The following is a 16,038-nucleotide window of genomic DNA, read 5'->3' on the forward strand; positions in this document are numbered from 1 at the left end:
AGGAAGTAAAAATGCGACATTATGCATAAAAATGCATAAAATAGTGAGATAGAAATACAAATCATATCCATTGGAAATTATTTTATTCTTTAAAAAAGTGAAGAATTCCCCCCCCCCCTTTCAAAACCCGGCTAAGCCAAGTTTCCCAGCACCTGCATATCAGAAGACAACCCGCCCTCATTCACACTTGTTTCCTTTTCGGCAAAGCCCCTCCCCTCAACGGGGTTTAAAACTCTACCCGCCTATCTTACCCCCCTCAGCTGAGCTGGTCCCTAAACGAGGGTGAGCAAACAAGCGTCCGCAGGAGGCAACGCCTCTTCTCGGGGCGGAGAGGTTCCAAGCCGTGACGGATAAGGGGACCGGGAGCCGCTTTAATAAGTTGCCTCCTCCGCCGCCCGTCAAGAGAGAGAGAGAAAAAGAGGCGGGCCGCTTCAGCCAGCTGGATGACCGCGCGGTACCTGCGAGGCTCGGCAGCCGCGCTCGCAGAAGCGACTCCAAAAGAGCTGCCCGGGCTGACGCGAGGAGAGAGCGCGCGCCGTTAGGATTTGTCTTGAAAGCTCCCTCATCTTTGGCGCAAACTTCTGCGTGGAGAGTGGGGGGAGGGGGAGGGGGCAGAAACCATCTGTGGAGTTCGCCACGCTTTTTTTTTTTTTTTTTTGGCCCGGGGTGGGGTGGGGGAGCGGGAGAAAGAAAGAAAGAAAGAAAAAGAAAGAAAGAAAGAAAAGGGAGGAGTTGGAATATTAGGAGTTTGGAATTTGGGGATTTCGTTTCGCTTTTGACTTCTCCAGTCCTTTCCTGACCGGTCTCTGTCAAGAGCTTCCACCTTTTTGTTATTTGTTTCCCACCCTCACCCCACCTCACCCCATCCCGAGAACTTCACTCCTGTGGGGGAGACTCGGGCTGCTCTCCCCTTTGGTTTTGGCGCGGAAGAGGCGCAAAAAGCTGCCGGCTCCAGGACTCGGTGGAAAAAAAGAACCCGGGTCTGGTCGGTCTAACATCCCGCGCGCAAGAATAGTGAGAGATGTAACCCGGGCGCGAGATTCAGAGGGGGTTTGCACCTGAGAAGGGGCCAGTAGGCGAGCCCCCCTTTGCGGCTGTGCCCCCTGGTCTGGATGGAAAATGGGGATGGGGTCGTTGCCCAGGAGGGAAGCTCCGAGCGCTTATCTTCCCCTCCCGTGAATTAGCACCGCTTGCCGCCGCCCGCCCTCCCGCCACCCCCCGAGGGAAAGGACCGGGCAGGCGGGGGAGGGTGGAAGCAGAAGGCGAAGGAGCCCCAGCTTCCGAGGTGAGACTTCGCTCTTTGAAGTTAGCGCGAAGGGCGCAGAGCAGAAGCGGGGAAAGCGATGCCGTTGAGGCTGCGCTGGTTTTGGTGGTGGGCGGTGGTGTGTGGGAGCTATTGCTGCTGCGCCCTGCCTGGGCTGCCTCTCCTGCCCGCCGCGGGGGCGCTTCTCCTGGGCAGCAGCAGCAGCAGGAGCGCCGCGGGCTTCGGCTCCGGGAGTAGTAAGGCTCAGTCCCAGGCGGCCGTCTCCACTTCTTCCTCCCCGGCGGGCTTCCTCTACCGCCGCCTCAAGTCCCACGAGAAGCGGGAGATGCAGAAGGAAATCCTTTCCGTGCTGGGCTTGCCTCACCGGCCCCGGCCCTCGCACGGGCTTCAGCTGCAGCAGCCCGGAGGAGAGCCCGAAGTTCCTCTCCCTCAGCAACGCCGGAGGCAGCAGCAGCAGCAGCAGTCAGCGCCCCCGCCGGGCAGACTGAACTCTGCGCCCCTCTTCATGCTGGATCTCTACAACACGCTGTCCGGCGAGGAGGAGGAAGCGGCGGCGGAGGAAGGAGAGCCCGAGCATCGCGGCGGCGGCGGCACCCGGCACATCTCCACCGCGCGACCCCTGCAAAGCAAAACTCTCCTGACCCACAACCTGGGCTCCTCCGGCCATCCTAGCCTGGCGAGCTCGCAGGACAGCGCTTTTCTCAACGAGGCCGACCTGATCATGAGCTTCGTCAACCTGGGTGAGTTGAGAGAGGTGGGGTTGAAAAAGGGAGGGGCGGGTGGCGCCGATCACCTGTGTGTGGATGCCACGGGAGGTCCTCGTTTAACGCAGGCAATTGGGGTGGGGGGGGTGGGGGGGTGAGAAAAATCCAGATTTGAGCTCGACTTACAGCGACAGTTGAGCCCACTGTTTCTGCTCTTCAGTGTAACATTGGTTAAAGTGAGTTTTGTCCCATTGGATGACCTTGCTTCCCGCAATTGTTAAGTGAATCACTGCAGTGGATAAGTTAGTCACCTGGTTGTTAAGTGAATATGGCTTTTCCCCATTGACTTTCCTTGTCAGAAGATCGCAAAAGGGGATTACATGGGACACAGCAACGATCGTAAGTATGAACCACTTGCCAAGCATCTGAATTTTGATCGCGGGACCATGGGGATGCTGCAGTGGTGGTAAGTGTGAGAAATGGTCATAAGTCACTTTTCAGTGCCATTGTAACTTTGAACAGTTATAAATGGAGGACAATCTGTACTGTTAAAACTTGTAAAAGTGGGTTGAGGAACTACAAACTCTATTATCTATTGTCCGTATATGGTCTTGTACTATAGGAGACTAACAGCTATCTGGCTATAAACTTTTCTTTTATCTTTTCCTCCAATGACCACCCTTATGCCCCTCCTTCCAGTTGCTGTGCTATGCCAAAACGACCCCCATCTTTGTAACACATGCTAATGCCCTCCAGTTCACAATGCAGAATAAAGAGCTAAATTATATAGTCAAACTGCATTCCTTAAGTGTAACTGCATATTATGAAGTTGGCCTGGAACCAAGCAACCAGAAAGTTATGTATCTGGGCTTGATAGGGATCCTGCTGACATGTCTCCTATTTCAAAGATAACACAATATCCATCATTTGGGCTTAGTGCCCCACAAAATATTAGTTTACAACAAGTCCTGTTCAGAATACTCCAACTTAAGGATGACCCATAGTTAAGTCTACTGTAGCAAAATTTGAGTTAAATACATAACGATTCAAGTTAATGGTTCAAGTTTACTACACAATCCTACTTAAAGTATATACAGTATTATACAATAATACTGTCCTGGTTCACACACTGTGGAAATACGACCTAAAGACATTTCTGGTTCACATAGAAATTTTGGATAAGGAGAGACCTTGGGAATGGACCTCATTCTTAAACTAACTTGTATTCAAGCTAAGCAGCCTCTGTAATTGCTCTTGATAGGGTTATTATCAGAAATAGAAAGGGTCTTTGGTTCTTCTTTCTCTTTCATATTTATTATAGGTTCATTTTTGTATTTTGATATTCCAAAAAAACCCTAAGACCTGTTTGTGTTCTCAAGCCACAGCTGCCAAGCAACCAGAGGCTTGCTTAGATGGCTCCCCCAGTGAGATGATTATTTTTATTCTTCCTCCTCTGGAGTTTGTATTCAAGATTTTATGATATTCTTAATTAATATGGAGTTTACATTTTTCTTTCTGTTTTATTTGATTATTGTTTGCTGCCCAGAGTTGCCTCCAGTGAAATAGATGGCAATATCAATTTGATTAATTGATACATTTGGCAAGATGGGCTGCTTATAAATTTAATAAATAATCATGACAGATATATTCAGTAATTCTTAAACTTTGATACACTGGAAATTCTTGTGTATGCATAATATCCTAAATTCAGTTCCTAGTGCCTGTTAAAACAGCAAATTGTTGATTTTAAATGGTGAAATATAATACTTATTGTAGGAGGTGATGAGAAATAGTGATTTGTTTTGCTATGCGTTGGCTTTATAGAAAACCATATATTTGGGATTAAAGTTGATTTTGTCACCTGGGGAAAACTGACATTCTTAATTTAGGATTCCATTCTTACTGATTCTGAGTATCATTAAATGCCCTGCATAATTTGTAGCCATTACACATATGTACTTTTTGTATTATAGATTGCTGACATTCAGTTCCATGCTTCTGTGGTACTGACCATGGTACTGTTTTGGGCAGGTTTAGAAATAACTGGTTTAAGAATGCTGGGGAGGAGATTGGTGGTGGATGCTGTTTCCCTCAACAGATCTTCTGCTAGTGTTTGGTTGTGCAAACAAAAACAAATGCAGGTACAATTCAAAGAAAGGATTGTTCTCTATCTGTACAGTAATGAACCTGCATATCACTAACTTGGAGAAAGTAGCCATTGTATACTGTGGGATGGACTTCTGAGTGAACATGTAGTAGGACTGCTTTATTATCCTGCAAAAGCAATGGGCACAATCCGTGTTTTTCAGAGTAGAAAGTATTTGATATCACAGCAAGTTCCTGGAGTCAAGAATGTCCTGGGGACTACCTGTTCTTTCAAATGACATTATTGGTCTGACTTGTCTAATATTATTTATCCTGATTGAAAGTTAGCGTCCTAGGTTTCAAGTGAAATCTTTCTCGGCTCTGCCAAATGAAATGTGTACTACCATGGATTACAGCTAGGATTTCTGAATGCAAAATACTGCCAAACTATGATCTTGTGTTAGGCATCCTCTCTTCTCTGTCACACACCCTGCTACATTCCAGAATGCATTGTGCCTTACATTCTCTTTATTGTTAAAAAGCATTTAAAATGTCAATGACTGCCCTGTGCAATTAAGGACTGCCTCACCCTCTGGGACAGCATAACTGGTCTTTCCTGAGGCAGGAAAGTAACTTGGTAACTTCCTCCTCAGTTTTCCCGATGTGGATGAACTGTTGTAGTTGTTTTTTGGTATAAAAATAGGAATTAGGCAAATTAGATGTACAAGCACATATTAAGTGCATATACTTTACTATAGTTTAGTAAATAGATAAAGGCATATAGATTGGGGATTTTTTCTCCAAGAAAAGAGCTACAGCTTATTTACAGGGTAATCCTTGATTTATGATCAGTTGCTTAGTGACAGTTATGATAGACTCTGAAAAAGAGACTTATGTCCCAGATTCTGATATCCAAACCCACCAGTCACATGACTGGATTTTGGGTGTTCAGTAGACAGCCCAACATTTACAGCCATTTAAATGTCCTATGGTCATGGGCCCCCGGTTTATATTTTTTCTGGAAACTAGTGTTTACTTTCAGTTTCCAGCAAAAAACATGCCATAGCGAACAATAGGTTTGCTTAACCATTGTAGCATTTAACAACCACGGCATTTGCTTAATGATCCCTGATCGTAAAATTGGATGTGGCCACATGATGACCTGCTTTATGACCATCATGACTTGCAACCAAAATTACAGGCTCAATTACAGTAATAGGTTGAGGACTACCTGTATTAGACCCAAAGGTGTTTTTTCAAGAGGCAATGGGACTTTCTGGTTTTTCTTTGAAAACATTTCGCTTCTCATGCAAGAAGCTTTTCCAGCTTTGTGACAACCATGACCCAAATAACGGAGAATCCCCATAGATATTTACCTGTATTTGAATGTATTTTGCCACCTCCAAGTAATATTACAGTCACATAAAATAACATAAATAACATAATAACAAAACCTAGAAGTGTACATTACCTTTGAAGTAATATTTTGAAATATTACAATAGATTCAACTGGTAAGCATTAGAGATTATTTAGTTGGAGAGAAATTTTGATGATGGTGAACATTGTTATAGTAATTTCAGAAGAACCAAACTGCAATTTGAATATTTGTGTTCTTGGTATAAAGACTCAGAATGTTTGTCCAGACGCCTCCAGTAATAGACACTGAGCATATTATCCCTATGTTTCTCGTATGTGCAGTGCAATGGAAATATTGGTGCAATCCAGTATTTCTTAGTCAACATAAAGTAGTGCAAAACAATAATAGAATCTGCATTTTGTGCACTCATGCTTAGGTTAATGTGATGGCTATAGTACTATCACATTTGCCTAACAATTCTATTTTTGTCAGATTGGTCGTGCATTGTGATATAGAAGCAGTGAATATTTACCTGGCTTAATCTATATGTTAAAGATTTCAGCACATAGAGAATGTGCTAAATCTGGGTGAAAGTACTTGCTAATTGTGATTCTTAACTCAAACTAACAATGAATGACTGCTAGAAAATCTAGAAAGACAAATGTAAAATCCACTAATGCAACTTGCTTAAAATGTTGAATAATTTATGCTGCTCGATAAGGAAAAGAACTAACATTTATTTTAATGGTAATTAAGAGAAAGTACTTTGATGTATCTTTTTAGTGATATTTTGATATACTAATATTACTGATATTACATTTCAATTAAAATGATAGCTATTCAGGAAATAGTATCTTTAATGATTGATGAAATAGTCTATGAATATTCTCCATACTTTCAAATATGATCTAATGTTATAATTGTAGCAATGAACAAAACACCTTTCTTTACCTGGCAGCTAAAATAGCAGGAGAAAGGAAGGAATGTTGTGTTAAGACATGTTTAAAGAAGACTGTTAATTAGTTTCATTAACTTGTGTTGTAAATTTATTTTCAAAAAAGCCTAGAAACTGCTATGCATATAGTATTTTGCTGTGGGAAGGAATAGAATACCAGTGCCAGGATTGCATTACATTCATGTCCTAGTGTTTTTCGTGTGCTAAGTAAACTCTCTCAGTTATCATTTCAGAATTCAATAAGTAAGAAACTTCATTTCTTAGTACACTTGAGATTAAACTGCAAAATAGCAGTGTGTGCTTCCTTTTCTCATAAATAGGATTTTTATACATGTGGCTCAAAATGGGGTTTGTCTAGTTTAAACCTTCATGTCTTAAAACATTATCATCAAAGTAAACTTTTATTTGCTGGTCATTCATATATTATGCAGTTGTTGATTGGCTCAATTTTGCCATATTTAAAAAAAGACAAAGTATATACTTTGATCTCTTGTTGCCATTCTTCTGCACTATCCACTTCAATTTCTTAGTTATAGTGGGAATTCTACATAGTCATATCAGAGAAAATGAAAATTTAGCTTGGAGAGTAGCAGCTTGAATAGAAAGGACATAGCAAGAATGGGAATAAATACAAAATATGATCTGCATGCATGTTTCTAGCATTTGTAAGTGAAACCAGAAGTATGATCTTAAGAATTGATTCTTGACCAACATCTCCCCCCACCTCCCAGCTTGGAAAACATTCAATTTTTCCTCCCTTTGTAATCTAATGTAAATTTGGTGTTTGCAAATGGTCTAAGAAAAAAGTATGGGCATTTCAAATACTATTTAACTTCAAAAACAGAATGTTCCCAGTATCATCCAGGTTACTAGCTTTGAAAAAAGGTAACTAACATTGTTCTTTTCATTTTTATTTTTTGTATGATCATGTTTGTATTTTTTAAACAATCCCTATATAGAATGCTACTAACATGCAAAAGAGATACAATTAACTTCCGAAATATTGACCAGGAGCATCAGGATCACATAACTCCCTCTTTCCCCCTTTCTCTTTCTCTCTTTCTTCTGAGCAATGTACATGGACCCAGTGGATAAAAATATACTTTATTCTATTTATGTTAACCTCTGTTGTTAACTTCCAAATGGTTGTTTTGCCAGCATCATTTACTGGTTGACTTCCAATTTTTCCTGGTGTTTATACAAATATTTTACAATTGTTTAGGATTTTGGAATTTAACAGCCATATTTGTCATCAGTGTACTTCTAATAGGGAGTCAGTTTTAGGGTGCTAAGATTGTATTAGAAATATATTCATTAAGTCAAAATATTAGATGATTTGAGCTATGATGAATCAGCTAGGAAGATAAAAAGGCTATGAAAATAGTTTTGTGAATTATATTATTCTGTAAATTTATTATTAGAACTGCATGAATTGTAATTTTTTATTTCCAAAGCATTTATAATTTAAGCTGATGTTTTTAGCAAATTTCCCAGACAGGTGCACATGCAAAACTACTTATCTTTCTAGTTATAAAAAGGCTAAATGCTGTATTTACACAAAGGCTAGAGAGTGACATCATGTCTCTTCAAGCAAAGATACGTCTTCTACTAGCCAAATTTTAAGTGACTATGGAGAAAGGATTCTGGTTTGGATTGGATATTTGTACTTTAACATGAGAACTAAATAAAAGTCATTAAACAGTACAGAAGATCCAGCTCCATAGTGTTTAGGTGGCAATTAGTAGTGTCTGAAATTCACACCTCATAGCTAAGCCATGGTCCCTTGATCATCTAAAGGAGGTTTTTTTTTCAAACTATGGTCTGTGGAATCCAATCTGTAGGAGAACTTGATGGGGCTCCATGACAAGGGAAGAGCAAAGTTCATTTGAATGCAGTCAAGGCCATTTGGAATGGAAAGAGTTTGACTTGTTCTTCCAGGAGATACAATCCATGGCCTCCATTTTACGGATCAAGGTGTTTTTTTTAAAAAACTAATAGATTCCATGACTTGAAAAAGCTGTGAAACTTTTTTAACAAGTGCTAATTTAGAAAACTATTTAGAATAAGAGTCTAGGATTTGGAAGATTCAGTTGTGAATTTATGAACACCATAAATGAAAAATTGAATACATAATAATTAACCAATTAAAATAATGACTTGCTGACAATGATGAATGTAGGACTTATGCTGTATAGGCAACGTTCTGTGGGGTCCTTTCCTCAATTGGGAAGTAAAAGGGAGAACATATGCCTGTGGTTTTCTAAAGATCTTTTTTCTAGGCTTATGGGTTATTTGGATGTAAACAGCTGCTGAAGTGATATGAATAATTTTGTACCTTCCTTGTATTTCCCCCAACCTCTATTTCTAACTAAGCAACTGATTTGCCTGCCTGTTTGCAGAATCCAGGAGTTGAAACTGTAAAAAGAGCAGGCTACTTCTACCTTGAATTCTAGGTCTATTTCTATTCCTACTAAACTACTTTAAGCTGGTTGTATAATCATCTTTACTCTTGGACATTTTAATACGGTTAGAGAAGAATACCAACCAGTCAAGGCTCCCTCTGGTCAACCAGAGTGTGGTAAAACTGACCAAGCAGTTTGTTTTAAAGTTGCAATGGTGCAGAGCAATTATGCTATAATTACTTAGGTTTTGAAAACTTCAGAAATGATTTAAAACCCATGCTTCTATATTGTATGAGTGCAACATCTCTGGGCTATGCATTACCTTTTTTCAGGTTTTTGCATGAGTCTAAAACAAAGTTATCGCTGCATATTGTTTTCAGACCTGGGCTGAAGCCTGAAAAAGGTCAAGCTCCTTAAACAGATAGTTTGGAAGTGCATAAGGTCTGGAACTGTCTTGAATTGTTTTGAAAGCCGTAAACATGATCAATAAGTCAAAATGCTGTTAATCCTCAGTGGTAAATAAATTGAACATGAACATTTTTAAATATGTTGGAAAATTACAGGTAGAACTTATGAGAATTGGATTTAATATTTGACAGTTAACTTGATTTTCCATAATTTTCCATAATTGGAGAACAGGGTGGTTTTTTTGATAAATATTTTTCACCATTATCTTTGATTTTGGGGTTGGGATATAATATTTCACCCTTTGTGCCTTTCTCTTCTTTCCAAGAAAGGAAAAATTAGAGTTACCAAACTTAACAATTGCGGCCAGGGGAAGAGGAGCTGAGTGCCGAAATGGGAGCACGCGCGCTCGGGGGAGTGCCAGAAACCGGAAGAGCATCATATGTGACTCGGCCACCTGGTCTTCCAGTTTCTGGCATGCATGCACGCATAAAGACCAGCTGGCCAGCGCGCATGTGCACACCAGAAACCAGAAGCTCAGCTTCCTGGTACACACATGCATGCCGGGGAGCTGCTCTTCCGGTTTCCAGCTGTGCCCCCCACGCTCCTGCTCCCATTTCAGCACTCAGTGCCGAAAAGGTTTGCCAACACTGGTTTATTCTCTTGCCTGCCCAAGGAATTAAGTTGATAGTTCAAAGGAGTCTGTCTTCCCACTCTTGCATAAAGACTATTCTTCACATCTGTACATCATGATGGCAAATGCCATTGATCTGGCTGTTCTAACTTTTGGATTGAGATGTTTCAATTTTTCATGAGTTTTCTAAGCCTCTCTGTATTGGGGTGTTTTTTGTCTATTATTACCATTCTCTGAATCTTTTTTGTTCTCAATATCCACTATTTTTATGAATACTCAATCCTAGAAAATAGTCAACTACTTCTATAGGCTCCTTGTTTGTCTTAAATTCTTCTTATTTTCCATTTGACATATTCTTGAGTTTTCTTGATGTTCAAATGAAGCCCTATCTTTTAGTTGTCCTGTTTTACTTTTAGAATGATCATGTTTAGCACTTGTTCAGTTTCTGTAACAAGGTAGTATTGTCTGCATAAGTCTGGTTGCTGACAGTAGTTCCACTGATTTTGACTCTCTCCTTTAATTCTTCCAGACCTATGATCCATGTTTCTGTGTTTACAACTGTGATGACCCTTGGCGTGGCACAAAGGCAACACAGTCAGATAATCATTAGGAGTCCCTTTATTAGCTCCAACTTTGCCCCCAATGTCCTGGTTACCTTCTGGCTGGAGAAAAACTCTTTCAGGAACAGCCTTTGGCTGCAGAGAATCAAGTCCAAACCGTGGTCAACAAAAACTGTAACTATAAGTCTAATCAAGGCAAAATGAGGTAATTAGTTCAGCAAGGCAGGAGCAAAAATTCCAGGCATGAAGGCATGGCAATAACTCCACATGTCTTGGAAGCTGCCAGGAACACAGATAATTAAAGTCAACACAAGATAAACTCACCTATACTCCCAGCAGCTGCTGCACTCAGCATGCATTTCTTTTAAACTCTCATTCCCAGGTGTAGCTAATGAAGGGAATCAGGGCTTTTTCCTTCCCCGTAAGTTACGCAACCCTTATTGCTCCCTTCTCCATTCCTCCCTGCATGCCCTAGGATGAAGAGAGGCCTGGGTCTTCCTCTAAAATCCCTCTCCCTTGTTCTACCTCACCCCTGCTCTGTCCAGCTGGACTTTGCCCTTCTCCAGTTTCCTCCACAGCCAAGGGAGCCCCACTCCCACTTCCTGTCAGCTGTTTGTCTTCCTCCTCTATTCAGACTCTGACAGGGGCATGACAACAACAAACAGATGTGGTAATATAATACAGCCCTGTCTGTCTCCTCCTTGAGTGGTAAACCATTTGGTTTATTATGTTTTGTTTTTATGGTGGCTTCCTAGTTATTATAGATTTGTTATCAGAAGAATCAGATACTGGAATATACCGATTGCTTTGGAGACTTCCAAAGTCTTGAATGATCAACACTATCAAATTTTTTGAAAAGTCTATAAAACAGAAATAAACTTGCTTGTTCAATTGCCATTTCTCTCTCCATATGGTGCATAATTAAAAAATAAAAATCTTGCTGGCTTGTTGTATTAGGCCTGTTGTCTTGTAATTAGTATGTTCCTCTAATTCTCCCTTTTTAGGGATTTCTAATTTGTGGACAATGCTGCTTTTCCCGTATTTGTTAGCAGAGGGTTGTCATAATCTTTAAAGTTTCCATGCTAGCCACCTTTAAGCACCCTGTCAGGATTTCACCTACTTGCTTCTTATTTCCAAGTTCTTTATAAACTGTATTAATTTCTCTTCAGATACCATTAATTCTTCCCACTATTCATTTCTCTCAGATATTGTATCATTGAATAGGTCTTCATGTACAAATATTCCATGTATTTCCTCCACCTTCTTTTTATATAATATTCCATCATTAACTTCTTTCCAAACTTGATCTTATGATATAGCTATGAGGTTGGAATGTTCCTGTGTTTCTTATTTTTTTAGGTAGTTCCTTGTTTTTCCTGGTCCGTTATAGAGCTCAAATACATTGCTCAAAAAAATAAAGGGAACACTTAAACAACACAATGTAACTCCAAGTCAATCACACTTCTGTGAAATCAAACTGTCCACTTAGGTAGCAACACTGTTTGACAATCAATTTCACATGCTGTTGTGCAAATGGAATAGACAACAGGTGGAAAGCATAGGCAGTTAGCAAGACATCCCCAATAAAGGAGCGGTTCTGCAGGTGGTGATCACAGACCACTTCTCAGTTCCTATGCTTTCTGGTTGATGGCTTGGTCACTTTTGAATGCTGGCAGTGCTTTCACTCTAGTGGTAGCATGAGACGGAGTCTACAAGTGGCTCAGGTAGTGCAGCTCATCCAGGATGGCGCATCAATGCGAGCTGTGGCAAGAAGGTTTGCTCTGTCTATCAGCGTAGTGTCCAAAGCATGGACGCGCTACCAGGAGACAGGCTAGTACATCAGGAGACATGGAGGAGACTGTAGGAGGGCAACAACCCAGCATCAGGACCGCTACCTCCGCCTTTGTGCAAGGAGGGACAGGAGGAGCAATGCCATAGCTCTGCAAAATGTGCATGTGGCTGCTCAAATGGTCAGAAACAGACTTCATGAGGGTGGTATGAGGGCCCGACGTCCACAGGTGGGGGTTGTGCTTATAGCCCAACACCATACAGGACATTTGGCATTTGCCATAGAACACCAAGATTGGCAAATTCGCCACTGGCACCCTGTGCTCTTCACAGATGAAAGCAGGTTCACACTGAGCACATGTGACAGACGTGACAGGGTCTGGAGATGCCATGGAGAATGTTCTGCTGCCTGCAACATCCTCCAGCATAACCGATTTGGCGGTGGGTCAGTAATGGTGTGGGGTGGCATTTCTTTAGGGGGCCGCACAGCCCTCCATGAGCTCGCCAGAGGTAGCCTGACTGCCATTAGGTACCGAGATGAGATCCTCAGACTCCTTGTGAGACCATATGCTGGTGCGGTTGGTCCTGGGTTCCTCCTAACGCACGACAATGCTAGACCTCATGTGGCTGGAGTGTGTCAGCAGTTCCTGCAAGACGAAGGCATTGATGCTATGGACTGGCCCACCCGTTCCCCAGACCTGAATCCAATTGAGCACATCTGGGACATCATGTCTCGCTCCATCCACCAATGCCACGTTGCACCACAGACTGTCCAGGAGTTGGGGGATGCTTTAGTCCAGGTGTGGGAGAAGATCCCTCAGGAGACCATCTGCCACCTCATCAGGAGCATGCCCAGGCATTGTAGGGGGGACGTGGAGGCCACACACACTACCGAGCCTCATTTTGACTTGTTTTAAGGACATTACATCAAAGTTGGATCAGCCTGTAGTGTTTTTTTCCACTTTAATTTTGAGTGTAACTCCAAATCCAGACCTCCATGGGTTGCTAAATTTGATTTCCATTGATAATTTTTGTGTGATTTTGTTGTCAGCACATTCAACTATGTAACGAACAAAGTATTTAATAAGAATATTTCATTCATTCAGATCTAGGATGTCTTATTTTTGTGTTCCCTTTATTTTTTTGAGCAGTGTATATATCTTTATCTCTTTTCACCTCTTGTTGAAAATTTGTGTTAAATTATCTTGTACTTTGAAGATGCCTTCTTGCCCATCTTTTTCCTTACTGTTCTTATGGCCTTGTCTGATAGCCAGTGTGTTCAATAGTTACATCTTTTTTTAAAAAAAAAACTATAATTAGTAATTCATTTGCAGTGATGATCTTGCAAATCAAAATACATGTTCTGAATAAATATTCTCTAACTGCGTGTCTTCCAAATGTATTAGAGTGGTGGTCCCCAACCTTTTTGGTACCAGTGACCAGTTTCATGGAAGACCATTTTTCCACGGCCATGGGCGAGGAGTGTGCAACCTAGATCCCACATTTACAAAGTTTTGCTTGCCCACTCCTCACCTACAGCTATGCGGCCTAGAACCAGGCTGCACACCGGTACTGATCTGCAGCCTGGGGGTTGGGGACCCCTGTAGTAGAGAACAGAATCCAGAGTACTCAAACAACTGTATCAATGCTGAAAGGCTGCTCTATATTTTGCTATAGAAAAATACTACAAAATTCATATTTATAAGAGTAGCTTAGTGGCCTAAGATCTAGCACAGATCCTCATGTATTGTGATTGGAGAACAGTTGGGCAGGTGAATTTAGAAATTGACATTTTAGAAATTATATGATATAATTTATATTTTATATGTATTCCACTGCTGAGATATTTCTGTGAGATATTTGCAATATTGCGCAAAACAGATTAAGTTCTTTAAATCGAAGTAGCATATCTTTATTGCTACAACTACACTCTCTTTCTTGAAAGGCACCTTGATAGTGCAAGTCACTAAGTCACTACTGGCAAGTCATTTTTATAGATAAGGACACTCACAGGAAGGCGATCCTCCAACTGCCTACAGCAGAGGCAACCTATTGTATTTATCTAAAAAAAAAGGCATCACTGAATTTAAGATGTCAAATAAAGAATTATTAGACAAAAAGAAGCTATAAACATATACAAAAAATCCCATGCACTATATTTTTCTTCCTATCAAGTAGAGTTGCCTGTTCAAAGATAAATCACTTCTGGAGAACTTTGTCCACCTAATAAGTGTGACACATACATTATAGAGAATTATACATTGGCCAGAGGTCACATGCAATAAAGTGGCAAAGCCCAAACACAAAATTATTTAATTAAAAATTCATGTTTACAATTGAAGCTGAAAAAAAGTTAGTATTTCAGCAAAGCAATGCTTGGAAACATGCTTTCAAATCAATCAAGAACATGTTTTCAGGAATGAACAACGAAGATTTTAAATGGCCCATACCTCAGATCTGAATATTATATAAAATCTGCAGGGAGATTTTAAACATGCAGTGTATGAGAAGTTCTTAAAAAAAAATCTCAAAAGTAAAAATAGATTCATGTTATATAAAGTGTTACAAAGTACTGGTTGAAAAGGTACACAAGCTTTTGTATTTTCTTATTTTGAATTTGTTTAACTTAAGCGGCTGTCTTTTGAAAAAATGCAATCCAATAAGTCTTTACCTGCTTCTTAACCTGTAAGGGAAAGAGAAGGAAGCAAAGCTGATTCCTATAGCTCAATGTTTTTCAACCTTGGCAACTCTAAGATCATGCAGATTGGGAATTCTGGGATTTAAAGCTCATATATCTTAAGAGTTGCTAAGGTTGAGGCACACTACTATATTGGCTTTTACTAATGTTAGTAATTACACAGACATACAGGATAATTTTTCGGTGAGTTTAGGCTTTTAAAGTTAAGTAAGAATATCTTGAATTAGGTTCAGAAATAAATTAGCAGCTGAGGCAAGGAAGCCAGAATTAAAGCCAGTTTTGTTTACGTGTTACAGGCTTCCCATGTTTCTGCTTTTAAAACAAAAATTATATTTACACAGAAGATGTATTTTTTAACAAGTTGTTTGTTTTTGTTAATTGCATATGGTGGCCTTATGGACTGACAGCTATAAAGCTGTAACTTATTCTTAATAGGACCAGATGTCCAGTTCCAAAAATTTGGTCTACCTGTCATTTAGTTATTGCTGGACTTCTGGCCAATAAACTGCAACTCTAATAACAACTAATTTAGGATTAATTACCATAGTTTAACTGCTGCCAGTTCAAAAATGAAACACCTAGCAATTTGCTTCTGGCATGGTAATACAGAACGCTTTGATACAATATGTTCTTGCAGTATTTCTTATTTACTCAGGTAGTCAGGGACCAGTTTATTAAGCAACATACATAGTAACTCTCCTATCTAATATACTTTTAATGTATAGCTAGAAATGGTTGCCTTACGATTTAATAGTAATGACAAAATAAAACATATTAATAAAAACAAAATATTTTTTTTCTAAACTAGAAAAATACCATTAATACAATTAGCAGTAGGAGCATGGGTTAAAATTGTAGCACAAAATCTGGATTTTTGTCTGGGTTGAGGTTAGAGGTTTTAACTAATTGTTCCTCTTTCAGTCTTAGATGGATTGATCTCTCATCATCTGATCGGTACATTGGAAGAAAAACATATATCAATATGTATGGGATTGCTTGTTGCTATGCAAATTTGGAAGAGAGAGAGAGAGAGAGAGAGAGAGAGAGAGAGAGAGAGAGAGAGGTTGCCCACTTTCCTAAGGATTTTGCCTGCTTTCTTAAGGATCCAATCTAGACCATGTTCTCCTACTTGGTGTTTACTTTTTGAAAGCAACTCTCATTAATGTTAATTACATGAATAGTTTC

The 16,038-nt window shown here is 40.3% G+C and overlaps 1 protein-coding gene across 1 annotated transcript in view; it reads left to right on the plus strand.

Moving 5' to 3' along the window:
- The first annotated feature begins 355 nt into the window (after window positions 1-355).
- The window catches only part of BMP6 (bone morphogenetic protein 6), a 96,941-nt gene continuing 81,258 nt past the window's right edge, over window positions 356-16,038 (plus strand). The window contains exon 1 of the mRNA XM_026676670.2: window positions 356-2,004. Coding sequence (XP_026532455.1) covers window positions 1,344-2,004 — 661 coding nt within the window. The 5' untranslated portion in view covers window positions 356-1,343. The remainder of the gene's footprint in view (window positions 2,005-16,038) is intronic.

The sequence above is a fragment of the Notechis scutatus genome, chromosome 3 (genome assembly GCF_049901735.1).
Source record: "Notechis scutatus isolate UNSWTSFEM ecotype Mainland chromosome 3, rNotScu1.2, whole genome shotgun sequence".
In the NCBI taxonomy this organism is placed as follows: domain Eukaryota; kingdom Metazoa; phylum Chordata; class Lepidosauria; order Squamata; family Elapidae; genus Notechis; species Notechis scutatus.